General features: G+C 42.3%; 1 protein-coding gene and 1 long non-coding RNA gene across 5 annotated transcripts in view; one reads left to right on the top strand and one right to left on the bottom strand.

Annotated features, from left to right (window-relative positions):
* The window catches only part of wnt7aa (wingless-type MMTV integration site family, member 7Aa), a 39,270-nt gene extending 18,775 nt beyond the window's left edge, over positions 1-20,495 (bottom strand). Inside the window, exons 1-3 of one of the 2 annotated variants that reach the window (XM_069939791.1) lie at positions 20,109-20,495; positions 18,605-18,831; positions 16,544-16,815 (exon numbers count right to left, since the gene is read on the bottom strand). In XM_069939791.1, the coding sequence (XP_069795892.1) occupies positions 16,544-16,815; positions 18,605-18,831; positions 20,109-20,179 (570 nt within the window). In that variant the 5' untranslated portion in view covers positions 20,180-20,495. Of the gene's footprint in view, positions 1-16,543; positions 16,816-18,604; positions 18,942-20,108 lie in introns of those variants that run through there. The other variant, XM_069939790.1, reaches the window with a different exon arrangement.
* A 3,251-nt stretch (positions 20,496-23,746) lies between these two features.
* Positions 23,747-27,216, top strand: part of LOC138764202 (uncharacterized) — a 66,329-nt gene continuing 62,859 nt past the window's right edge. For all 3 annotated transcript variants that reach the window (XR_011358064.1, XR_011358065.1, XR_011358063.1), the window contains exons 1-2: positions 23,747-23,991; positions 24,341-24,386. This is a non-coding gene — a long non-coding RNA (uncharacterized lncRNA). The remainder of the gene's footprint in view (positions 23,992-24,340; positions 24,387-27,216) is intronic.

Genomic DNA, 27,216 nt, shown 5'->3' with positions numbered 1-27,216 from the left:
AAATTATCATTTTAACTTAAGTCTTGTTCCTTTTATGTTCCCCGGTTAAAAAAAATAAATCTGGATTTTGCAGAAAGACAATACCAGTAATCTGTTCTGGAAACTTTCGTAAATCTACCCAGAAAGTTCTGATTTTAGAACCTGACCAAGTAGAATGCAAAAAAAAGTTCCTATTTCTTCACCTCATCTAAAACATTTATCTGATAAATCTAATTTCATTTTGTTCAATTTTTATGGCGTTAAATATAATTGATGCAAGTAATTGTATTGAGCTAAACTATATTTAACATTTATAATATTGGTCATTCAATCTTGACAAAGATCTGCCCATCTTTTGTCATCAATTATAATATTTAAATCTAACTCCCAATTCATCTAGATTTATGTATTCCCTTTTAAATAGTTCCTGCTTGTAATAAAAGATACATTGCAGCAATAAATTTCTGAGTCTAACCTCTCCTGAGAAGAACTTCCAACCCACTACAGACTTAATTTTTGGCGTTAATTTTTCCCTCAGGTATCCTCTCAATTGGAGATAACAGAAAAGTGTATTCTGAGTTATTCCATATTAATCTCTTAATTGTTGAAATGGCATCAATTGACCTTGTTCATAATAATCTTCTACATTTTTAATACTATTGAGACCAAATATTTAAAAATTGATTAACTTTAGTAAAAGTATATTTTGAATCAAAGGCGTTTTATGTGATATTCTTCCTTTCATTCCATTTCATTATTTATTTTATTCCAGATAGTAATCATATGTTTAAGCAAAGATGCTTCTTTCACACCAGTTATTAACTTCGAGTCCCATTTGTATATAAATTCCTCTGCTAATTTCTCTCCTATTTTATCCATCTCTACTTTGACCCATGACAGTTTTCTTGATCCCTCAATTAAGAAATCTTAATTGTGCCACTTGATAATAATTCTTGAAGTTAGGAAGTTGCAAACCTCCCAATTTGTATTTCCATGTTAATCTTTCTATGGTGTAACAGATTATGTTATATTATGTGTAGATATGTTTTTGGAAGATAGATTGTGGGGTTTTAGATAGGTCACAAACAGATACAAACACTTTAAAACAGTTCTCATTTTTATGCCTACAAACCTGCAAAGACAATAGACTCCTGTGCTGAAGATTTTCACAACAAGGTGCAAATGTAAGGGCCCATCTCAGGAAACTGAGATGATCTCTCATGAGTTGATTTTGGGAGTCAGCAAACTATTTTGGTGGAGTTTGCTGTTTTAGGAAGGTCATGTGGTTTTGCAAGCAGGTTTTCCTCTAAGTGTGACAGAGAGAGAGAGAGAGAGAGAGAGTGTGTGCTGGTTTTCTGCAGTGGCTTTTGGAAGCTTGTTTGAAACCCCATTTTGAAAGTGGGTTGTGACTTCTGAGTTCAGCTTGTTCCAAGCTCTTGTGGTCCATACAAGAGGAGATGGCTGGCTGTATAATGTTTCGCCTGAGATAAGGGAAACAGAAAAGGAACTCGGTGGTGACTTGAAAGGAAGAGGTTATCATCTAGAAAACCCTGATGGGGCAAGTTTCTTCAGCAAGACACTGACATGGCTGATCGGAGGGATCAGTTTGTGTCCAACGAACAACAAATCTCTCTGAAAACTGACAAGAACCTTCCTGAGTGGTAACCATTTATCTTTCAAACACCAAAGCCTGCCGAAGGTTCATAAATGTTAAATTCTGTGCACAGTATAAGAATTGCCTTGATACCAATGAACTTGGAAGAGTGAGATTAGACGGTGAATCAAAAAACTTTTCTTAACTTACACACCCATTACATACACATGCGCTTAGAAGGGGGTTAAGTTAGGTTAAGTTAAGTTAATAGTAATAAGTTAAAATTTGATCCTGTTTTCATGTTTAAAGAAAATAAAGAGTAACTTTTGTTTTAGTAACCTATTGTCTTGGTGAATTTCTATTGCTGCTGCGTTTTGGGGTCCTCCGGGCTCATCACAATAGATGCTCTTGATACTTTACCTTTCCAAAGAAATTTTCTTATATGTTTATTTAATGCTTGAAAAAATTTTTACGGAAGCAATATTGGTAAAATTTGAAAAAGATATTGTATCTGCGGAAATATAGTCATCTTAATACAGTTTACTCTCCCTACTAATGTAATTAGCAATATCTATCTTAACATCAGCAAAGAACACAGAGAGCAGATTGCCCAGAGGCTGCCACTAAATTAAAAAGTACCATAGCAGCTCATTAGTAATCAAATCCAGCAGAAATCAAAAATACTAACCAAACTTCATATATATTTTGTGTTGGTCTTCACGGTGGAGGACATGTCAAACATGGCAGATATTATGGATGAGATGGGAGGTGAGGACCAGGATGTAATAGATGTCACTAAAGAGGATGGATTCAGAAAACTTGAGGGCCTAAAGATAGATAAATCCCCTGGTCCTGGTGTAATGCATCCCAGGGGACTGAAAGAAATGCCAGAAATTATAGTCAGGCTTTGGTGATAATTTCTCAAAATTATCTGGACTCTGGGTAGGTTCCAGTGGATTGGGTGATGGTGAATGTCACACCACCATTCAAAAAAGGTAGGGTACAAAAGACCATTTATTAGTTGGGAAAATGCTCGAAGATATGTTTAAAGAAGAAATGGCGAGACATCTGGAAGGAAATGGATCCATCGGGCAGATGCAGCATAGATTTGGCAAAGGCAGGTCCAGTTTGACAAATTAACTAGAGTTCTTAGAGAATATAATGAGAGAGGTAGAGCTGTTTACCTGGATTTCCAAAAGGTGTTCGATAAGGTGCAGTATAAAATATATACAGAAGATGATGATGTGTGGAATTGGGGCTGATGGTTGGTTATCCAATAAAAAGCAAAGAGTTGGGGTGCAGGGTGTTTTCTGGTTTGTAATCAGTGGTGGTGGGTGCCACAAGGGTTGGTGCTGGACCCACAATTGTTCATGATGCACATAAATGATCTGGAGGTGAGGTGGGGGGGGGGGACAGAGTGTGATCCATCTAAAGTTGCTGATGACATTAAATTGAGTGGAAAAGTGAATTACGTAGCAAATATGGGGAGTCTGCGGAGAGATATAGATAGGTTAAGTGAGTAGGCAAGGATCTGGCAGAGGGAGAGCAGTGTGGGCAAATGTGAGGTTATTCACTTTGGAAGGAAGAATGGAAGATCAGAATATTATTTAAATGGCAAGCAATTGCAACATGTTGGAGTGCTTGTGCATGAATCACAAAAGGTTGGTGTGGAGGTGCAGCAGGCTATCTTGAAGGCAAATGATTGAATTTAGGAGCAGGGAGGTTATACTGCAACTGTACAAAGTACTGGTGAGACCACACCTGGAGTGCTGCGTCCAGTTCAGATATCCTTACTTGAGGAAGGATGTACTGGCTGGGTAGAGGAGGTTCACCAGGTTCATTACATTGTACTTGCTGGAATTTAGAAAAATGAGGGGGGATCATATAGAAACATAAAATTTTGAAAGGCACAGATAAATTAGATGGAGGTAAATTGTTTCCATTGGAAGGAGAGACCAGAACTAGGGGACGTAGCCTCAGGATTCAGGGTAGTAGATTTAGGACAGAGATGAGAAGGAACTGCTTTTCCCAGAAGCTGGTGAATCTGTGGAATTCACTGCCCATTCAAGCAGTGGAGGAGACTTCAGTACATATATTTAAGACAAGGTTGGATAGGTTTTTACATAGTAAGAGAATTAAGGGTTAGGGGGAAAAGGCTGGTTGGTGGAGATGAGTCTATTATCAGATCAGTCATGATCTAATTGAATGGCAGAGCAGGTTTGATGGGCTGGATGGCCGACTCCTGCTTCTATTTCTTATGTTCTTATATTAATGCATCATAAAGTCCTGCCAGTCTTGGTAAATGAGTCCTGAAGGGGTACTCGCTGTGGAAACACATATAAACATATAAACGATAAAAGAGCACAAGGGCCAGGCCCAGATTCTTGCCTGTATTGGTAATATGTCTGGTTGCATCACTGTCTGGAATGGAGGTGCCAATGGTCAGGGCAGGAAAAAAAACTCCAGAGAGTAGTTAATTTGGCCTGCAACATCATGGGCACCTGTTTTCACTCCATCAGAGGCATCCACAAGTGCCGCAAGAAAGTAGCCTCGATCCTCAAAGACCCCCCCCCCCACCACCCAGGCCATGCCCTCTTCACTCTGCTACCTTTGGGAAAAAGGTACAGAAGTTTCAAGATGACCACTCAGTGGTACAAGGTCAGCTTCTTCCCCACTGCCATCAGATTCCTGAACGAACAATGATCCACAGACACTGGTTTACTATGTGTCTTTTTCTTGCAGTATTTATATTTTGTAAGGTGGTTTATATAAATGTTTGCAACGTGACGCTGCTGCAAAACAATGAATTTCGTGACATGTTCATGACAATAAATTCTGATTCTGATGTCCAAAAGCACATAATCTTCAGTCATCAATGTATGGTTTAGTACATGGTATAATGTAGGTTCAAGATTTATAAAGTCAGGGAAAATGTACACAAAGAGTGTGGGATACGTGAGAGGATAAAGGAAGAAAAGTTAAAACCATGCAGCTGAAGTACAGGAAAATCAAAACACTCATCGTTGTCTTCAAATCCTAATTTTTATAATTGGATGAGAAAGGGCTTTAGGACGATGACATTAATTTATTACATTTCATAACTCGTACTAACAATAGCTAAGGACTTCAGAAACTAGTACACAATATATCAGAGTACAGATACACAGAGGAAAGGACTTTCCCATCAAAGGAGCATATTACGATTTTTCATTTTCATCATCCTTCTAGTCTCTGTGACAACTTTTTAAATGAATAGTGATTTACATATTTTATTATAATTAAAGTTGCTCTGTAATAAGCAAAATTACAGAGGAAGTAACTTTCCGACTTTCACACAATGTCATTAAACATAATGAGATCATTTATTTCATTATTTTTTTCCCCCTTTGGAATGCTCTATTGTCTAAATCACAACATCTAAGTGTTTTGAATGTTTCAAATATTTTTGTTCCATTATCATCTATGTATCAACCATTGTTTATTTGTGTACAAGTTTTCTAACCTTTTACATATGGAACCTACATTATACCCATGTCCCAAAGCCCGCAGTCTGAATTTATTTTGAAAGAATGCTGTGAGCTCATCCTTGTAGCAGAATGAAACACAATTTAAGAAGTTCGCTCTCTTTAATTTTCTTTTAAGGCAGGGTTTAGTGTTTTTTCTAATCTTTTCTCCTTACGTAGCAGCATTACAGGAATACTGTTGTGGTTGTACCATCGAAGGTCTTAATAAGCACTAGAAAGGCTTGTAAGTTTACAGCACATTTCTTTACTCACATCAGGTGACTGGGTCACGTATAGATATAATGTCTCTCACCGTGCATGCACCACTCTCAAGTGTGCTATGGCTCTTACACTGTTAGGGTTCATGCTCTAGCATAAAGTGGTCCCAGGTTTCCTCCGTATATAACATCCCTCCTTTTTAAAAAAAATTATTAACATTTTTAAAATGTATTACAACTTTAGGTTTCTTAAAATAAATTGTTACTGCTTCTTTATCTGCAATTTCAAATTAACTCTTCTATTTACATGTTTGTGGTTCTATATTCTTTTCAGCGGAATCGCGCTGGTGGTAGAATGTTGCTTCTCCACCTCCTAGACCTTTTAGCGACTGTTTGGTTCTGCGGTTCTCCTGCTGCTCGCTGTGTAGTCATTGCGCTGTTGTTGGTCGGGGTTTCGCCTCACGTCCCCTCACAAGTTGTTGGAATTACAGAAACTGCTGATACTTCTGGTGCTTTTTGGGTCAGATCTGGCGTTGGGTGAATGTGGGTCCTGATTCGTCTCAGCTCCTGCCAGATTCTGTCTCAATGACGTACGACTTTGGTGCTTCAACTTTTCTAACAATCTTTGCTGGACTCCAGGTTTTTATCACTGGCTCTTGAACATGCACGTGCTGCCCTGTGAAGAGTTCTGGTAATGTTTGTACACGTTTGTTGTAATGTTGATGACTCCCCTCTTGTATGTTAGTCAACTTTCTCCTTATTTTCTCCTGGTCGTCTGGTGGACAGATTCTGTTTGGCATGGTTGCCTTGTACTTTCTGCCATTCAGAAGCTCTGTTGGGGACTTCATGTTGGCTCTCAAGGGTCCGGAATCACAGAAGAGCAAGGTAAGGGTCTTCCATTGTCTCTCAACACTTAGTGAGAGTGTATTTAATTGTCTGTACATGTTTTTCAATGAATCCATAGCCCTTGGGTAATATGGTGATGATGTAGTATTGGTAAACCCATATTCTGCAGCTATTTCTCTGAATTCACGCGATGTGAATTGGGTCCCATTGTCACATATCACTTGTTCGGGTCTCCCCTGTTCTGTGAAGAGCTCTCGTACTGCAGTCATAATGGTTGGTGCTCTCAGGTCCTTCACTTTCCTGATGAAGGGGAATTTGGAGTAGTAGCAGGACACAATGTCATACTACTCCTGTTTTCTGTGAATAGGTCTGCTCCCACAGAGTGCCATGGCCTGGTGGGTATTTCAGCGGAAATCATCTCTTCCTTTTGTTGTGTATTTCTGTATTTCAGGCATGCTGGACACGTAGCCACCATGTTTTCAATGTCCTTGTACATGCCTTTCTAGTAAACTGTTGACTTTGCTCTGAGTTTACATTTCTCCATTCCCATGTGGCCTTGGTGTATTTTCTGGAGAATTTTTTTTTTTCATTGTCTCTGGTATTATCAGCCGAGACCTTGCCAGCAGTACCCCTGACATCCCTGACAGACCAATACTGATGTACCTGTTTTACCCTTTCTGGTTATTCCTGTATCACCTGTTGGAAGAGCAGCTGTAGCTCTTCGTCCTTTGCGGTTTCTTCTTTGATCAGGTTTAGTTTGTTACTGGTTACCCTGATGAGGTAATGTACCTTGATCTCCATGTCTTTCATTGCGTATTTTTTGTTTGGGAAAAGATGCGACAAGGCATCGGCGAGCACCATCTCCTTCCCTGGCCTATACTTCAACATTGGAATGTTGTAACAATGTTGCAACATTGGAGCTGGAGGAGTAGCCTCTGTTGTCTGGCTGGTGCCTTGCTGAGATTCTTTTTCAGGATGTGTTCCAGCGGGCAATGATCACTCTCCACAAACTGTCTCCCATAGAGGAATTTGTGGAACTTTTCACATCCATATATGACTGCCAACAGCTCCCTTTCAATATTGGCATATTAGGTCTCTACTGTTGTCAGGGCCTATGAGGCAAAGGCTGTTGGTTTTCCTTCCTGCACCAATCCTGCCCCAAGGCCTCTGATGGAAGCATCTACTTGTAATGTGGTATTTTTTTTTCTTTCAAGGTAGCTCAGTTCTACTTCTCTGCAGACCACTTCCTTTACCTTGTCGAAATTTCGTTGTTATGTTGGTGACCACTGAAGCTCCACATCCTCTTTCAGCAACTCTTTGAGGTTGGGTGTGTGGTCTGACGTGTGGGGTGAAGGAACTCATATATTGGACCAGGCCGAGGAAGCTTCTTAGTTCCTTTATGTCCTTTGGGTGGTCCATTTCACCAATGGCTGTTACCTCCTCTGGGCCTGGCCTGACCCCTTCAGGTGTGTCCACCATTCTGAAGAACTGGCACTCCTCCTCCTTAATGTTGCACTTGTCTGCATTGGGTTTGATGCTGACCCCTCTTGTTCCCTCCATAGCTTCGTGTAGATGAAGGTCAAGGATTTTTGCCTCTCCACCAAAGACCTGGATGTCATCTGCAATGCTGACTGTGCCCTTGCATCCCCTGTAGGTCTCATCGATCTTTTGCTGGAAGACGTCGTGGCTCACCTTTAGGCCAAAAGGTAGTCACAGGAACTTGTACCAGCGGAATGGGGTATTGAACATTGTGAGCAGTGTCAATTCTTCATCCATCTTCACATTCCAATATCCATTCTTTGCATCTAGTTTGCTAAAGACTTTGGATCCCACTAGTTCAGTAGTGATGTCTTCCAGCATTGGTGTTGGATAGTGACCTCTTTTGACTGCTTGGTTTAACTTTTTGTGGTCCAGACATATCCTCAGATGGCTATTCGGTTTTTCCTTTTTTACCATGGAATTCACCCAGTCGGTTGGCTCGACCACTTTCGCTATCATTCTCTTTTCTTCCATTTCTTCGAGATCCTGCTCTGGCCTTTGTTTCAGCTCTATTGGCACCTTCTGTGGACCATGGATTATTGGTTTGCATTCTGGGTCTATGGTTACATGGTATTCAAAATTTCCAAAGCACCCAACTGTGTCATCAAAGCATTCAGGGTACATGTCCATGAGCCCGGCCTTGTTTGTGATCGAGCGGGGTGTCGCTATTGATCCTCTTTGACATTTCCTTCTTCCTGATCTCATTGTTTACAGAGATTAGCTGTAATTCCTGACAACCATTCAGGATTGCTGGTCCGTCAGCATCAATCGCGAAGAATGTGCATATGATGCTCTTTCCTTTATGTCTGCCTTTTATTTGGACTTTTCCTAGTTGTTTAATCATGGGGCCACCATAGGCTGTGAGCGTGACATTTACGGCTTCTAATGCGCCTTCCTCTGGGAACCGTTTACCACGTTCTCAGGGAACATCTGACAGTACAATCTAAGCGGGAGGACGTTGCCTTGTGATCCAGTGCCCAACTTTATTTTCAAGTTGAATGCTGTCAGTTTGTTTCTGATGTTTCTTTTCACTTGGATCATGTTGTGTAATTCATTTTTTTCTCTCTTCCCTTTCTTGGATGTCTCATGGTGGATATTGTTTTGATATTGAGCGTCAGTGTGTCAGAGTCACTACTGTTGCTTCCCTCGACGTGGAGTACTTTCCTTCTGTATTCTTGTTTTCTCTCTCTTTTCGTGCCAGACCTACACATCTTTTCCCAATAATTGATTTTCCCCAAAGGTCCTGGACTTCAAACCATATGCGGGGCAATTCATGCGGTCATCGAAGGGGTGTATTCTGCCGCACCTCCTGCAGTTCTCAGACATCTGCGGCTTTCTCTGCATGCTCTTTATGCCATCGACCCTTCTATCTCTGTGTTGCATGTTGGCCTGCACGGAGAGGGATTGCATTTGCCTCCTAGTGACCTCAAAGGCCCTAGCTGCATCTACAGCATCTGCTAGTTCCAAGCTGTTTTTTCCTATGAGAGCTTTTTGCACTTAGGATGAGCAAGTCCCCAGATTAGTTGGTCTACTGTTCTCTCCTCTATTTCTTTGAACTTGCATTTTGATGCAATGTTCTTTAGCCTTGTGAGGACATTATCTACTGACTCATCAGGCTCTTGGTTTAATCCTTGGAACTCATATCGCTTTATTCCATGGTTGGATTTCGGTTCCAGATGAGCAGAACATTTTTCAAGTATCCTTTCTGAGTTATTCTCCTCCCCTTCAGCCAGCTCCCAGCTATTAAACAGATCTGGTCCTCGCTCCCTCATCCAAAGAAGGATGTAACTAACCTTTTCCTCTGGTGTAGCTCCCTTGAGGAAACTTTTGAATGCCAGGTTGCACTTCTGCATGAACTTTTTGATGTTGTTGGCTTCCCTGCCCATTATGGGGTGCAATGTTACTGCTGCTACTGGGGCCATGTTCTTCACCAGCCCTTGTGATCAGATCATGGGGCTTTTTCTTTGTTTCCTTCTCTCTGTGTTTATTTCAATTTTTTTTCTATACGGTGAGGGTTCCGATCAATCCCACCGCTGCCGCCATGTTGTGTCTGGGTTGTACCATCGGAGTTCTTAATAAACGCTAGAAAGGCTTGTAAGTTTACAGCACATTTCTTAACTCACATCAGGCTACTGGGCCGCGTATGGATACAATGTCTCTCTCAACGCATGAACCACTCTCAAGTGTGATGTGGCTCCTACAGTGTTAAGTGTTCATGCTCTAGCATAAAATATGTGTCCCAGTTTTCCTCAGTAGATAACAATCACTTTCTTAAGGATGAAGGGTGTCCAAAGAAAGTCGGTTCTGCCGGTCACACCCACGTCAGTCTTTGAAGGAGTCAACATCTGGGTTAAAATTATTCCATTGCATTTTGATGATTCTAACTGAAAGCAGGACTCATAGTGCAGCCCAAACATAGGTCTATGCAGCGTGACAACCAGAGAGTCCATCTCGCCTGAGTTTGAATTTTCAGCATTCCAATTGCTTTATTGCTGTGTTGTTAAGTTTAATATAATTTCCAGGTTACATCTTTCTTTTTACCTAGTTCATCTCTATTCATTTGAATATAAATACAAATTAATGTCATGAAGGACTTAGACACTTTAATTTCTTCTAAGTTCTTTTTGCTTTACAAAGTAATCAGCTCCCACCACGCAACCCATAGCTTTCCTGTCTACATTCATCTGTGACAGTGACCTACTAAAATTTAAATAGTAGGAGCGAACTTCATAATGTTTCTCTCCATCCAGTATCAATTCACTCAACTGTCCCCAGGGTTTCAATAACTTTCTGAATAAAGTTTTGCCTTTAAGTTCAACATGAAAGTGGTTGGAAGGCTTGTAAAACAACAAACTGAGTCTCAACGTGGACAAGACAAAGGAGATGATTGTGGACTTCAGGAGGGCAAAGTTCGACCATTCTCATTACACGCCATAGAGAGAGTGGAGAGCACAAAGTTCCTTGGTGAGCATATAAAAGGTGACCTATCCTGGGCTCACAACATCTCTTCATTAGTCAGGAAGGCACAACAGTGCCTCAACTTCCTAAGGAGGTTGAGGAGGGCAAACTACTGTTCTTCCTCTTGACAATATTTTACAGGAGCTCAATTGAGAGTGTCCTGACTGGCTGCATAATTGTGTGGCATGGTAGCTGCATCATTGGATGGGAAGTCAATATTGGCTGAGATCACGGTGATCTCCCTTTCCACTCTTGATGACATTTACCAGGTGTGACACGCTGTGGCAGCAGCAAGCAGACACAAAACGCTGTACTACAGGCTTTATTCCACTAAAAGTCTGCACACACCAGGTTCAGCTGTGGTGGCTCCCGAGTGATTGGCCTAGGAGGGGCCAGCTTAGGCTTATATTAGGGTCGGCTGATTGACAGCTGGCAAGGTGGGAGTCAGCTCCCAGGTGGTCCTTCTGCAGGTACAGAGATCGCCCCCTGCAGTAGCCTAGTGGTCATATCACCACACCAGGAGCATTGCATACATAGAGCTCAAGGAATTATAGAGGACCCTTTCCATGCAGCACACCATATCTTTGACCAGACACCATCAAGAGGGAGGTGCAGGAGCATCAAAATCAGGACTGCCAGGCTGGGAAATTGCTTCTTCCCTCAGGCTATAAGATTGATGAACAGTATCTTGTAACTAAGCAAATCATCCCACAATATTTATGTATATATATTTACTTTCAATTTTATCTTTATGTCTCTAGGTTATTATTATGTACTGAGTATTGTGTATGCACATTGGTCTGCAGAAACGCTGTTTTGTCAGATGATAATAAAGTTGAACTTGAACCATTGCCATGCAGGGCTGTCTTTAAGGCTTTCTGCATACATAGTATCTCACTTCCTCAAAGACAAAAATGTTTGTCAATGTGCTATTGTGTTTTGTCACTATGGAGCATGATGTTGCATTGAGGTTGTGGAACCAAATTTTACGGTCAGAGAAAGGTGAAACCATTCACAATTTGATTTTAATTATTTTAAGATCATTTTTGAAATAATAGCTCATGATACATTCAGTTAGAAGACATGGTTGTAATGGATGAAAATTTGGAATGATCAATAAACATTTTTCCTCTGAACACTTATTGTTCGCAGTTTCCAAAGTAATTAGCGTCAATTTTCGCATGTTAACAATACGTTAGAAAAAAATAAACGGAGTGACTATTTTTTAAATGGGGAGAAAATTGAAAATGCCCAGATGCGAAAGGACCTGGGAGTCCTCATGCAGGACAGCCTGAAGGTAAACTTACAGGTTGAGTCAGTGGCGAAGAAGGCAAATGCAATGCTGGCCTTCATTTCAAGAGGAATAAAATATAAGAGCTGGAATGTCACACTGAGGCTTTATAAGGCACTCGTGAGACCTCTCCTGGAGTATTGTGAGCTGTTAGGCTCCTCACTTAAGAAAAGATGTACTGATTGTGGAGAGGGTTCAGAGGAGATTCACAAAGATGATTCCGTGAATGAAATGATTAGGTTGAGGAGCATTTGACAGCTCTTGGCCTGCGTTTGTTGGAATTTAGGAGAATGAGGGGAGACTCATTGAAACATATTGAATGTTGAAAGGCATGGATAGACTAGATGAAGGAAAGCTGCTTCCCAAGGTGGGAGAATCTGGAACAGGAGGGCACAACTTCAAGATTGAAGGGAGCCAGCTTAGAACAGAGCCACAGAGGAATTTCTTCAGCCAGAGGGTGGTAAATCAATGGAATTTGTTGCCACAGACAGTTGGGTTAGCCAGGTTATTAGATATATTCAAAGCAGAGATTGATCGATTCTTGATTAGCCGGGGCATCAAAGGTTATGGGGAGAAGGCTGGGCAGTGGGGTGAGGGGGTAAATGGATCAGTTCATGATTAAAAATGATGGGGCAAACTCAATGGGATGAACAGTCTATTTCTGCTCCTGTGATCTCATTTAGAATTTTTTTGTGTGATTATTGTACACTTAACACATTCATATTCCATTTCATTATTGTTTAACTGGAATTAATATAATTGTCATAAAAAGAGAAGCATTGCAAAAGGATTGGTCATTATTCTTTTTGATGGCAATATATCCATCAATATAGAAGTTTCTGTGGATTTTTCACTCCCAGGTAGACATATCTAACATCCAAACTACTTGGTCAAAAATATATTTTGGTTCAAAATATTATTTCAGAAATCAGCATTTTATTTAAGGAGGAAGAGCTTTTTTCAAAGCATTGAATGTAAAAGTCTACAAGACCATGTCTAAGTTTAATTTTTAAAAATCTAAACCATCAATTTGAGTGTTACTGTTGATATTTACTCATTTCTCAGTCCTGATGCAGCACAACAAATACAAAATCAACTGGTGCCAGTGAAAATGAATCAAAGCAACTTTGTCACATTGCATCACGGAACATTCTTAGTTTGGTAGCCAGCCTGATACCATCTTGAGAAATGATGCTAACTTATAAACAGTGTCTGAAGCCGCACTGGCACTCCATATCCATCCATCCTACCCAGATCTAATTATGGAGAAGAAATTGCAGAGTTTTAAAGATAAGAAACTCTCTTAGTTCAGCTCTTAAAATGCAATGAGAATGTGAAATGTCCAACTGAGTCATCATTGTTTTTTGGTAAGTTGGAATGAAACAATTAAAATTCCTCTTATTTAGATATACTAACTACACCTTAAAATGACTTTTATCGTTAGGTTACAACTAAAAAATGTTTGTGTGTGTGTGTGTGTGTGTGTGTGTGTGTTATATATAATACTGAATGCCTGAAGATATCCTTGCAACTTCAGGCTATCTGCTATGCATTCAGCAATAAATCACTTTTAACATTGTCTCTACTCTGTATGATTCATTGTAATTAATTATTGCAATGCATTTCCTTGAAACCAAAGGAACAGATGTGTTCCAGAATTCCAGATTATAGTAAAAAGCCTTTGAAAATAGCTCTATGTGCATAATTTTAGTAAAAAGCGTTTACCAAATGGAACAGTGAGCATAGAACCTACAACATTACAGCAGAGGACAGGCCCTTCAGCCCACAATGTTGTCCCAACCAATATTAACCTACTCAACAAACTAAACCTTCCCTACCTTACACCCATACCCCTCTATTTTTCTTTTATTCACGTGCTTCTTTACAAGTCCCTGCTGTACCAGCCTCTACCCCACCACCCTGGCAACGTATTCCAAGTGGCCACTACTTTTGTGTAAAATCCTTTGCCCTAACATCTCCCCTGAACCTTCCTCCCCTCTCCTTGTCCACTGTTATTTGCTACTTTTGCCTGAGAAATAACTGCCAGCTGTCCACCCTATCTATGCTTCTAAGAATTTTGCAGACCCCTATTATCAGCTTTCATCTTTCTTTGCTCCAAAGAGAAAAGCTCAATCTCTCTTAATCTTGCCTCATAAGCCACATTCTCCAATGCCATCATCATTCTAGTCAATTTCCCCTGCATCCTCTCTATAGCTTCCACATCCTTCCTGTAATGGGGTGACTAGAACTGAAGAGCTGAACACAATATTCCAAGTGTGGAATATAGAGTTTTATAGAGCTGCAAAATTACCTCAAGATTCTTGAACTCGATACCCCAATAAATGAAGGCCAGCATATCATAAGCCTTTTTAACTACTCTATCAAGATGCACGGCAACCTAGAGAGAGCTATGGGCTTGATCCTAAGGTCTTCCACACTATTAAGAAACCTGCTACTAACCACGTACTCTGCCTTCGTTTGGCCTTCCAAAATGGATCACTTCACACTTTGAATTCCATCTCCGCCTAAATCTGCATCCTGTCTATAGCCTGTTGTAACCTCTGACATCCTTTGACATTATCCACAACACCTCTAAACTTAACGTCATCTGAAAACTTATTGACATATTCCTGTACATCTTCTTCCAAGTCATTTTTTTTTAAAAATCACATGGACCAGGGATCCCAGAACAGATCCTGGTGAAACCCCACTAGTCACTGAATGCCAGGCAGCATATGGTTCATCCACTACTACCTTCTGTTTTCTGCAGGAAAACCAATTCTGAATCCACACAGCCAAAGTTTCATAGATCCCATGCCATGATGTTCTGAATGAATCTACCATGGGGAGCCTAGTCAAATACCTTACTAAAATTCACATGCACCTCATCTACCTCCCTATTTTCATCAATTTCTTTTGTTATTTCCTCAGAAAAACTCAATTTGACTCACAAAGCCATGCTGACTATCCTTGAGATGACTATATTTCTCTAAATGTTCGTAAGCCTGTCTTTAAGAATCCTCTCCAATAGTTTGCCCACCACTGACGTAAGACTCACCGGTCCATAATTCCCAGGATTCTCCCCATTACCTTTTTTAAACAAGGGGACCCTATTTGACATTCTCCAATCCACCAACACCAGCCCTGTGGCCAAGAAGGATGCAAAGATCATCGCCGACCTCTTCCCTTGCTTCCTGCAGTAACCTGGGGTATATCTCATCCGGTACAGGGACATCAATCTAAAAGTATCCAGCACTTCCTTCTTCATAACCTCGACATACTCCCGCACATAAGCTTGTTCTCTGCTGACTTCGCATTGACCAAAGTCTCTTTCTCTGGTGAACAGTGAAGCAAAATATTCATTTAGGTCCTCCCCCTACCATGTCTGACTCTAGGCAACCATTGCCGCCTTTATCATTAAGCAGCCCCAGCCTCACTCTCATCAACCTTCTGCTCTTTACATATGCATAGAATGCCTTAAGATTTTCCTTAATCCTACTTGCCAAGGCCCTCTCATGCCCCCACTTCTAGATCTCCTAAGTCCCTTCTTAAGTTTCTTCCTGGTTACCATATAATTCTCACGAGCCCTTCCTGTGTTTTGCTTCCTCATCTTTCTGTGTACTTCACTCTTCCCTCTTAACTAACTGTATCACCTTTTTTTGTTGACCACGGTTCCCTTTTCTGACCATCATTTCCCTGTCTCAGGGGAACAAACCTATCCAAAACCACATACAAGTGGTCCCTAAACATCCTCTACATTATTTTGGGGCTTTGCTCTGAGAACATCTTTTCCCAATTTACTCTCCCCAGTTCATGCCTAATCCCATCATAATTAGCTCTTCCCCAATTAAACACTTAACCATTTGGACTATACCTATCCTTGTCCATAACAATACTGAAGGTCAGGAAGTTGTAGTCACTCTCACTAATATGCTCCCCGATTGAGACATCTGTCACCTGATCAGGTTCATTACCCAGTACTAGGTCCAGAGTAGTCTTTCGTTTAGTTGGCTTGTTCACATACTTCTTGGATGCAGCTGACTAATTCTGCCCCATCTATTCCTTGTGCAGTAAGATGGCACCAGTCAATATTTGGGATATTGAAGTCCCCCCCACAACAACAACCCTGCTATTTCTGCACCATTCCAAAATCTACCTACTTATTTGCTCCTTGGAGTCCAAGGGTTATTTGAGGGCCTGTAGACTACCCCCACTGCAGTGATCGCTCCCTTCCTGTTTCTGACCCACCCACTCAGTAGACAATCCTTCCCCCCACCCACAATGTCCTCCCTTTCTGCAGCTGAGATACTATTCCTGCTCAGTATTTCTATTCCCCCCCCCCCCATCCTTTACCCCCTCACCTATCTTATCCCTTTTAAAACATCTAAACCCTGGTACTTGCATCAGCCAACCCTGTCCTTGTGTCAGCCAAGTCTCTGCAATGGCCACAACATCGTAATTCTATGCACATTTCATTATTATTTCATTGACGATATTTGGGAGATACCTTCATTTTATGACCGAATATTGCTCAACTTCAACAATTAAAAACAGAGTAAACAGAATCTATCCATGGTACAAGTTTCCATTTAAGGTGAGCATCTATAACTCTTACCTTTCGCCCTGCCTCATTGTTGTGCAGGTTCATAAGTGTCCTGGCATTTTGTTTGATTTCTCTTGCATCTACAAAGACTTTGGAGAATCCTATTCCATATCTGATGTCTGCAGAACAGCCTCCCCATTTCCAGCCTTCTTCCTGATTGTAGTGACCCTGCTTTTCCTTATCACAGCCACAGTCACTCAGGTTTCCCTGGGTGCATGCCGCAGTGATAGCATGAGCTACTCCAGCAGCAATGATAGCATAAGTGAAGGCTGCTTCTCTGCTTCCTGCAATCAAGACATTGAAGCACAATTATTAATTTGCCGATACACCAGTAATAATAATAGAATTGTATGTTTTGCATTCAGATAACACCATGATTTTTTTGTCCCAAACTTTACTCAAGAACATATTACCTGTCAGATGTTACATCCCATAATTCTATCAAATTAAAATCCGGTAAATGCATAAAATTAAAATCCCAAAGATCACTTGATGTCTGCCAAATGCAAACTGACATGAGTCTTGCAATAATGCAATGCAATTTTGCATTAATCGAATAAAGGAATTAAACAACTTTATGCCCGCAGCCAGTGGTTTCAAGAAACTCACACAATGTTGCGTTTTTTTTAATTGACTTTTGTCCTGAACTTGTCCTAACATATCGTCAGGTTCAGGATCAAGAGACAAATTGTATAGACTACCTCTGATAGAAGTGTCCACTTCCATTTAATGTGGCTTCACTTTGTAAAGGACCCTTTCCTGATCTCCTGATCATTTCGATGTACCCTAATATTCTTAGCACCTTAAATGAGTTGCACATACATGCCTAGGTTTGATTGAAAGCATTAGACTGTACTCATTCAACTTCTCAAAACTATGCATCATTTCTTGTCAACAATTGTGAAATTTCTGCGGTTGTGTTTTAACATCGGAATAAAATTCAAACGGCGTGAACTCCAGGAGGAATATCATAGTCACATTTTCGGGTTAAGGAGGGAGCTGGGGGGCGGGGGGGGGGGGGGGAAGAAATTTGTTTTTCCTAGAGCAATGATTGCTGCAGTTAGAATTCCATAGTGACCCACACTTTGAATTACTGGAAAATGTTTCTCTGCTGTGTATTGGCCGAGCCACTCCCTTTTCTACATTCTGAATGAATTCCATTTCTAACAGGAACTAACTGTGTGCAAAATGGTACAGTTTGCTACTGTGCCGTGTGAGTCTGCCAATGAGATTAGAAACATTTGTACAGAAGCACAAACCATGGAAAGATAAAATAGATATTTGGAAATAGAGCATGTGATTTACAACTACCGCCTTGATTTGGCCTTGTTACAATCCTAAGCCATGCAAATGCTGATGCTTCCTGATGGATGACAACTCTCTCAGATTAATGGGTTAAGGACAGTCGTAAATGTCACACCTTGAATGTGAAGTCAAATTTGAGTTATACCCCCAAAAAGTCAATACTCAGCAGGTGTTTCAAAGGAGTGACTGGAGAACTCTGAAGTTTGACAATGGTCCTTAATAAACTGCTCCAACCAAAATGACTAATAACGTGTGTGTGCTGTAACCAAGAAACAAGTCGGTTCCAGTGAGGCACTGCCAAGGGTGGGAGAAGCAGAGCTGCTGCATGAATGAACTTGGTTAGAAATGACCGGAGAAGAGGAGAACTTCAACCATCAACGCAACTTAACTACAATCGGAAAGATGTCCACCTGGGGAAGGAAGGGGCAAATGTGGTTGTTTAGGTTCACAGAAATCCCAGATGACACGAAGCACTGATTTCTACAAAAGAACTTTCCAAATCACAATATTAACGTTAGATTGGAGATTGCAGTGACAATAGGCTTTGTTCGAATTTGTACTAAGAAAGGGAGATTATGTTTTACTCAGAAATCGGAATGTGCTTTACAGTCTCGTCCTCCTCCTCGATTTTAGAGTTTTTCTCACTTGTTTTCAAATTGTCCAGAGGTTGGAACTCGCTGAGCCTTGCCCGCATATCTGGTATTGCCATGACAGTGGTTTCTTGTAACAATTGGTGACAGATTGGAACTGATAGCATCTCTAACGTACCCACTCTGAGCTCCTTGCCAAAGACGGTTCTTTCTCCGAGCGCTGAGCAGTTCCAGCGACCGTAGCGGAACTGGAATTGACACTCGTTGATGCCCATTTGAGCCCCTTCTCCGATGACGATGATGGCATCGGGACGACTCTGACAGATAGCCCGCTGACGGGGTGCCAGCCCTGGGATCTTGCTGCAGATGATGTTCGCTCCCAGTGCCACCACCGATGAGAATCCGCTGTGGCGAAATAGAAGGACACATTGGATGAGATAACTTGAAACCCGTATCCCACCCCACAAATACAACGGGGTCCTTTTTTTAAGCATTTCCCCCAGTAAGTTAGCACTTTGCCATTGGTCAAGAATTGTTTCTTTTCCTGGATTCAGGCACTTTGCCCCCCTATGGGTGTCCAGGTAGAACATCTCTCTGTCGTTTTCAACAGCTCGGCTGTTGACTTCCCAGGACACCTTGAAATTGAAGGGACACGACCTGAACAAGGAGCCTCGAATCACTGCAGTACAGTAATGGTAACAATGTCCGCGCTGTGAACTCAAAAGGCGAACAAACGCAATTACAGGGGATTATAGAATCTGGTCACGAAAAATGCACCTGTACGTCTTTAAACACGATAACATTACATTAAAGGCAAGCCTGGAGCTCGCTGTCTACCAAGCATGCACCGTGGTTCAAAATAATCGCGCATTAAGAGGCGACAGGCTACAAATGCAGTGGGAAGAACCCATTGAATGTGTAACAATTCTAGCCGATTGAATGATCGGGAGCAGGTTCGGAAACTTGGTTCATCCAGTCCATTCTCCTTTCACCTTTTCTTGTGCCCTCCCATTTTAGGCAGGCGGTGGCCCTCGAAATGTCTCGGTCAACCCCGCGAACAAAGGGGTTTGGGGCCGTTCTGGGCGACAGGAGCTTCTCACCTGCGCAGAATGACCGAGTTTATCTAGCGTCCCATTGTGTTACCGAATCTCCATTGCCAAGTTATGCCGATGGGTTTGGAAGCACCCGGATCACTGAGAGCAAGAATATCGACACAAGCAGCAGGCTTTCCGGATCGTCTTACGGCCCCGAACGCATTTTATATACACTTGGCAGAGCAGCTGAAGTGGCCGACGCAACTTTATTGTGTTCGAGACTGATCCATTCTACAAAGAAAAGGCTTTATAAACCATAACATCAAATAAAGATTGAGGCCAGCGTGGATTCTGTGGTCCGGTCCTTTGATCCGCATTGACTATTCTGTAATAAAAGCCCTCTGATCATTTTGTTCCCCAGCTTCCGACGGGAATGCGGCTGCACAGGTGCCTTATCCACTTGCACTGCTCCGTCTGGGCTCTTAATTTATAATTAGATTTGCAGAAATATGCTTTTCATTCCTTTCCCACAGAATAGTCCCCCACTCACCCACCCACCAGCCAGCGAGTGGGCGAGCAAGTGTTCCACAGTTAACCATCCCAACCCCATAGCAGACATTGTTATTATAAACACTGAGAACGACTTACCCTATTTTAAGGTACACGATTCCCACGCAGAGGAATATATGAAAGAGCCAACGCCTCGTTTTTCGGTTCATGCTGAGGGGTATTTTTTTTGGTCCGGTGGGCTGCGATTCTTTTCGTGTTGCTTTGGAGTCCCAGCCAGAAACAGTCCAAGGTATTCAGAGACAAGCCAACCCTTGTGAACTCAGGCACGGTGCCGTCAAAGTAAAACTGTCGTCAATTTGTAAATCCCAGTCGAGAATTGCTATCCCGCACTCTTTCTTTTAGTTGTTGTTGCTGTTCCAGATTATCCATCATCTGTATGCATGTCACACGTTTCCAAATTGAATTGGGAGGCTGGCTTCGAGATTGCACAGGATCGCAGGCGTTCGCCACAATGAGACCTGGATCTTCCCCCACCCAGGTTCTATATATCTATCTCATCTATTTGGGCGTGTTCGTGAGGGAAACGCAGCAGATCCACAAGATACCTTTCGATTGCACACACTCACCTTTCATTCCGGGGGTGGGTGGGGAGGGGAGTTCGAGGGGTTTGACGGCGAAGGTCGCGCAGAATTCTAACTCGTTTCCAGTTTTTTTGAAATAAAATAAGCGGAATTAAGTTGAGCCAATGAACTCTTTCTAAGAGGGTCCCGCACCCCCAGATTGGATGTGATCAATCACCGTGATTTTTGTAAACTTTTTGGGGTCTTTAATTAGTTTGGTGAGACAAGCTCTGGGTATGAACGCGTTTCTCCCTCTCCATGTACCGCACACGCTTGTTGCCATTGACACGGTCAGCTTTATCCATTTTAAAAGAGAAGCATGGATTGTCTGCGGATCATATGCATTTTACAGTTGTTTGCCACAAAGGACGGTGCTATCGATGGGAGTTTAGATTTCCTCATGCTGTGATTTTCTTTTTTTAAAAAAGGGACGAGGCACTTTGTCCGCCCCAGCGCGCCGCCCTCTGACTATGGGATTCGACCGTTTCCACTTGTTAGATTTTTTTATAGGCTTCTAAATCCCCCCCCCCCCCCCCCCCACCCTCTCTTGAGTCTGGATTAATAAATCACCTCTCTATATTTCTATCACCAACTGATCCTAGTCTTTCAAATATTTGTTCGAATGAATGGGCTGATCCCTCATTCAGCGCCCGGCAAACTGGTCGGGGAGCTGTCATGACCGGCCAATCTGGAAGATGGTGGTCGCCGCAGAGCACGAACTCCCTTGAATAGGGAAAGAGTTCGGATGGCTGGGCGGCAGTTCAAACACCCAAAGAATTCGGCTGTTTTTGAACCAATTATCCCATTCAAGTTCATCAGACAACAAAATACCTCGTCTCTTCCCCCCACCCCACCAAATGAGACCTTTGGCAGTCAAACGGACTCCATTAAAAGGACAAATGTTTAATGGCCTAAACTTGATAAAGTGGAAATAAAAATGGCATAACAAGCCTTTAGAACTCCGCAGTGTGGCGGACAAACCTCTAGTTTCACCCCCCCCCCCCCCCACTTCCCCTTTCTGTCTTGGTCCGTTTGTCAAATCTGAGATCCCGGACAATTGGTAGCATCCGATCACTTCCGAGTGATTAACATGTGATTTGGAATGGGTGAGGTTATTTGGACCAACGTTTCTCCCTGTCTGATCCTCAATGACCATTCACAGTAATAGCCCAGTCAGTTAAAAGTAAAACCAACATTGTTTGCACTGATACCAGCACTCATCAATAATTGTGGGGGGGGGGGGGGGGTGGACTTCACACTGACAACAACATGTATTAAATATTTCCACCAGCCGGGGTGGGGGGGGACATGAATACATAATTACATCTAATATAGAATTTATTACTAACGAGCTATCCAGCTCTGCTTTTCGTTCCTGTCCATACAAGCTCGTCCTCGCTAATGACGGAGAGCAGGAGTTTCACCCCTTTCATCGCAGCTGCCAACGAACGACGTCGTTTGCTGGTTAAGTCTGTCAGTGACGGGTTTTGTGTTCTTGGGCCCAATTTGGTCTCAGTTTTTTCGATTGACCAGTGCAGTAAAAGAACTCCCCCCACCCCCCGCCTCTCTTAAACTTCAGAGATGTGAAACTCATACTTGGAAGCGACGACCTCGTTCATGGAAACCATTTAATCTGATTCAACTCATGCTCAGCTCAGATAATAGATTGCAATTGACATCGATTCACTGATTCGGGCATCAAACACGCGTTGGTAAAATAGTGCAACACGTTGATGGAGATTGCAGAGGAACAAGGGGTGAGTGGATGATGCGTAATCTGACTGGAAAAGAAGGAGACGATGGGGAGCTTTAACAAAATGTGTAATAGGATTAGTTGCAGAGCTTCTATTTCAAGGGAAGTATCCAAACGTTGGCCTTGCTGTGCTGCACAGGTTAATCCCGTCTGGATTCACGATCCCAGGCACTTCGATAAAAACTCTCAAATCCACCAGCAAGTCGTCCAGTTTGTCGTCATCTAATTGTCCTCGGTGCCAAACATGCAGACATACATAAAGACAAAGACACATGCAGCGTAAGAATTTAATTGACATAAATAAATAAATATCGGTTAGTCAATGTGACGGTCAGTGGGAGCAGTTCCTTTGGTCACTCAGCATTCTCACTGCCCGTGGGAAGAAGCTTCCTCAGCTCGGTGATGCAGGCTGCTCTGATACTCCTGGATCTGTTCCCTGACGGGAGCAACTGAAAGATGCTTGTCCATATTAAATTCCATCTGTCAGTTTTGCAGCTTGACTCTTTTAGGAATGGACTGCGGTTTAAAGCATTGAACTTCCCGTGGCCAAAGCCGATTCTCTTCCTAGCAAAGCATTTGGGCATCTCCACACCAGTTAACGTTGGCCGCCGACAGCAATTAAGATACAGTCCACCCTGTGGCCAGCTCAATCGCGAGAGCCAAGCCTGAGGCCACTCGGGGGTCAGATCAGAGCTCGCTCAAGGATTTGCTTCCAAATTTACATTTGCAGGTACTCCAACCCACTCTTCCTTAATTGCACGAATTGGTACAACTCCGATCAGATCTTATTGATTGCTAAACATTGCAATCTTATTAGCTCCGGGATTTTGGAGATATCTAGATAGGAATGCAAAGACATTTTAGAATAGCTATATTAAATATACAAAGCATAACATAATAAAGTGGAAGCAGGAGTGCGTGGACAAGATAATCAAGTCACTTTGACAGTCAGCAGAAGATTAGTGTACAGTGCCCTCCTAAGGATTCATTTGAAAATCCATGTAAACCCCAGGAAGCGCGTTAAGGAAATAGTTTAAATGTTGGTAGAATTTCATGTAACAATTGTCTCAGAATGTTACCATCTAATCCTTTACGTAATCAATCAGACACAGAAAGTTACTTTCGGAAACCCTATCGGGGAGAGCAGGTACTTGTTTATAAGGTTTATTTTACTCTGAATATACTGGGGGGTGGTATATTAATGGCTTGGGTTGTTTAAACTGCAGGAGGACGACATTCTAAAAGAGTGTCGAGGGGGTAAAAGTTATTTCTGATCACCATTGCGTCACGGCAAAGTAACAAAAGCGCTTGTCCAATAAAAGAGAAGGAACGATCCCGAGCAGCCAATGAGCTTGCTGGAGGAACGCAGCGGGCCAGGTAGCATTCAAGGGTCAAAATGGTCCGTCAACGCGACGATATCGAGCAGGGCGCCCGGGTCATTGCCCACCCAATCCCAGTCGTTCCCCCCCCACCCCCACCATGCAAGAAGCTCTGTAATCTGTAAACGTCTCGAAGGCGAAATAAATGTCATTCAATGGATCTGCCTCGCACTCTATTTTCTTGCAATTGTAAATGATAGCATTCTGGGAGGTGTTACTGTGTTCAAAGAGTCATGGGCGTGTAAACCAGTGGAGAAAAACTCTGGCAGGTTTGTATCCTTGTCCTACGCGACCAGTGTGAGTTAAATTAATATTATTTATGATTGTTTGGTTCCAAATCTCGTGACTACAGACTTTTTTAAAAATAGATTTTAAAACTAATTATGATCTAGTCTTTGGGTACAGAACCTGCATTTAGTTCCACTATTTGCTTACTTGACACATATGGGATTGAGAATGCTTGTTTCATTCAGTGGTCTAGTTTCATCATTATACACGATTTACTTATTCGTTGGAAATAGAGAAAAGGGAGACCAAACCTCCCCTTCATACAATTCATGTCAATGTTTGCTCTCTCTCTTTGCCCGTAATAATCCCTAATTTTCTTTCCCTTTGCAGAAATCCATTGGTAGTTTCTGGATTTGTCGCCCTCCTGGAGAAGCAGGTAATATAACTGTTTTCCTTCCTTCAGATTTGAAGTGGAATAATACTTGACTAACTATCCACAGGCTTGGATTACTGAGTCAAAGATGAACTCATGACCCCCTATTAATGGTAATATAAAGAAATCTGCACTGAGAAAGTAATATAGATAATAGTGAAATATGAAAGGCTGCAGACACTGTGTTTCTAGTTAAAAACACCAAAATGCTGGAGGAACTCAGCTGGTCTTTTCAACATCTATAGGAGCCAAAGATTTATGGTGATCTTTCAGGCCCAAGCCCTTCTTCAAGGAAAAAAATCAGAAAAAGCAGAACACAGGATATATCAGAAAGTCTCACATTTCAAATGATGGGGAGGAATCCAGACCAACAAAAGATGTTATTTTGATGTAATAAAGGATTAGGTAGAATGTATCATGTTTGTGTGAAAGGAAACAGGAAGAGACAACAGGGGGGGGGGGGGGGTTAACAAAATCCAGAGAAGCCATGTGTCCATTTGATTGTTAGAAATCCATTTGATTGCTGTCAGATACCCATCTAATTCTCTTCTGTGGTTTGGCACCCTTATCTGGTAAGCTGCAAAACTGGCAGATGGAATTTAATATGGACAAATGTGAGATGTTGCACTTTGGCAGGACTAACCAAAGTAATATATAGAGTACATGGTAAATGGTAGGGCACTGAGGGGTGAAATAGAATGGAGGGCTCTGAGAATACTGTGCAGACACATTCTTCCTTTCATCTGCCATAAGGTAGACAGATTTGCCATTGTTACAGTTAGATAGGGATGTACAGAGAGTTTTGTCATATTGGCCTTCATAAACCAAAGTATTGAGTCTAGAAGTTGGGATGCTGTGGTAAAGTTGTATAAGACCAAATTTGGTGCAGTTTTGGTCACCAAACGACAGGAAAGATATCAATAAGATTTAAAGTGGGCAGAGAATATTTACAAGAATGATGCTGGGATTTGAGAAACTGCGTTACAGGGAAAGGTTAAACAGGTTAGGACTTTATTGCCTGGAGTGTAGAAAAATGAGGGGAGATTTGATAGATCTGATAGATTTGATAGAGACATAAAATTATGAGGGGGATAGGTGGTGTGCCCACTTGGAGAGTGGGGAGCGGTGTCACAGCGGTGACAACCACCCAGTCTGACTGCTGTCCACTCCATACAGACTTTAAGTGGCCTGTAAATGGAGCCGATGGTGGTTTAATTTAAAGATTCTGTGACTGCGGGCTCTGCACGCAAGATGGTGGCGCCTATAATCAGTAGCAGCCAGAGATGAGCCACGGGACAGTGACCATGGCAGTGGACCAGTGAGGGGTTCTGTGGTTGAAGAAACGCACAGACAGCGGGCTGTTGGTGACTCAAGGTGAGGAACTCAAGCAGGCTGTGGCTGCTGGAGGGATTCACATTGGGCTGCTGACTGCCAGAGACAAGCACAAGACTAGCTGAAGGGGTACCAGATATATCGGAACTGAGATTCTGAAGAGTACTGAAGGGTTCCTGATCATGTTGAAGGTTCGGATCTGGAGGTCGGGCTGTTGATAGTTTGGCCTGGACTCTGTGGGACTGCAGAAGCAGTGTAAGCGAATCCACAGACATACGGGTATTCTGAAGGGGCTCTCTTTTGCTTCTCTTTCTCTGACTGTAAGAGGCCTCACCAGGCAATTTCTGCCAATGGCAAATCTGTCTACCTTATGGCAGATGAAAACAAATTTTGTGTACTATTGCACTGCCTTTATTACAAAATAATAAATCCGATCTTGAATAAATGCAAGCAGGCTTTTTCCACTGAGATTAGGTGAGAACTAGAGGGCATGGGTTAAGGGTGAAAAGTGAGATGTTTAGGGGGACTTCTTCATGCAGAGAGTTATAGGAGCATGGAATGAGCTACCAGTGGAAGTGGTGAATGTGGACACGATTTTGACATTTAAGAAACATTTGGATAGCTACATGGATGGGAGTGTAGAAGGCTGTGGTCAGGGTGTAGGTCACAAGGGCTTGGGCAGACTAGGATGTGACACAGACTAGATGGGCTGAAGGGCCTGTTTCCCTGCTGTAGTGTTCTATGGTTCGATTATCCATTCATGAATCTAGATTAGCCATCATTGCTACTTCTTAGTTGCCGCTGAAATTGTGTTACAAGCCTCTCAGTTCATTGGATGATAAATGGCAATAATGCTCACAGCCAACAACTAAAAAGCAAGACCCTCTCTATCCCGGCCTTCGCAAATGTTTTTTTAAAACAGAAAAAAATACTTAAATTGTCATTTAACTTTGACAGGTAGTCAAACTACGGCCCTCGAGTCAACTGAGGCCCATTGCCCATTTTTAAGTGGCAATAAAAATAAATATGGCCTGTAAAAACCTCATCTCTAAAAGTAAATTGCCCTGTATATTGCACTTGTTAGTTTCAACACTAGATGAGGCTGCTATTTTGAGCAACTACTAGACTGACCGTTGTCATACCCACACTCCTGTTCGGCTCCGAATCATGGGTCCTCTACCGGCATCACCTACGGCTCCTAGAACGCTTCCACCAGCGTTGTCTCCGCTCCATCCTCAACATCCATTGGAGCGCTTTCATCCCTAACGTCGAAGTACTCGAGATGGCAGAGGTCGACAGCATCGAGTCCACGCTGCTGAAGATCCAGCTGTGCTGGATGGGTCACGTCTCCAGAATGGAGGACCATCGCCTTCCCAAGATCGTGTTATATGGCGAGCTCTCCACTGGCCACCGTGACAGAGGTGCACCAAAGAAAAGGTACAAGGACTGCCTAAAGAAATCTCTTGGTGCCTGCCACAGTGACCACCACCAGTGGGCTGAT

Source organism: Narcine bancroftii, chromosome 5 (assembly GCF_036971445.1).
Source record: "Narcine bancroftii isolate sNarBan1 chromosome 5, sNarBan1.hap1, whole genome shotgun sequence".
In the NCBI taxonomy this organism is placed as follows: Eukaryota; Metazoa; Chordata; class Chondrichthyes; order Torpediniformes; family Narcinidae; genus Narcine; species Narcine bancroftii.
The sequence above is the reverse complement of the archived record's forward strand: the minus strand, read 5'-3'. Positions and strand labels throughout refer to the sequence as shown.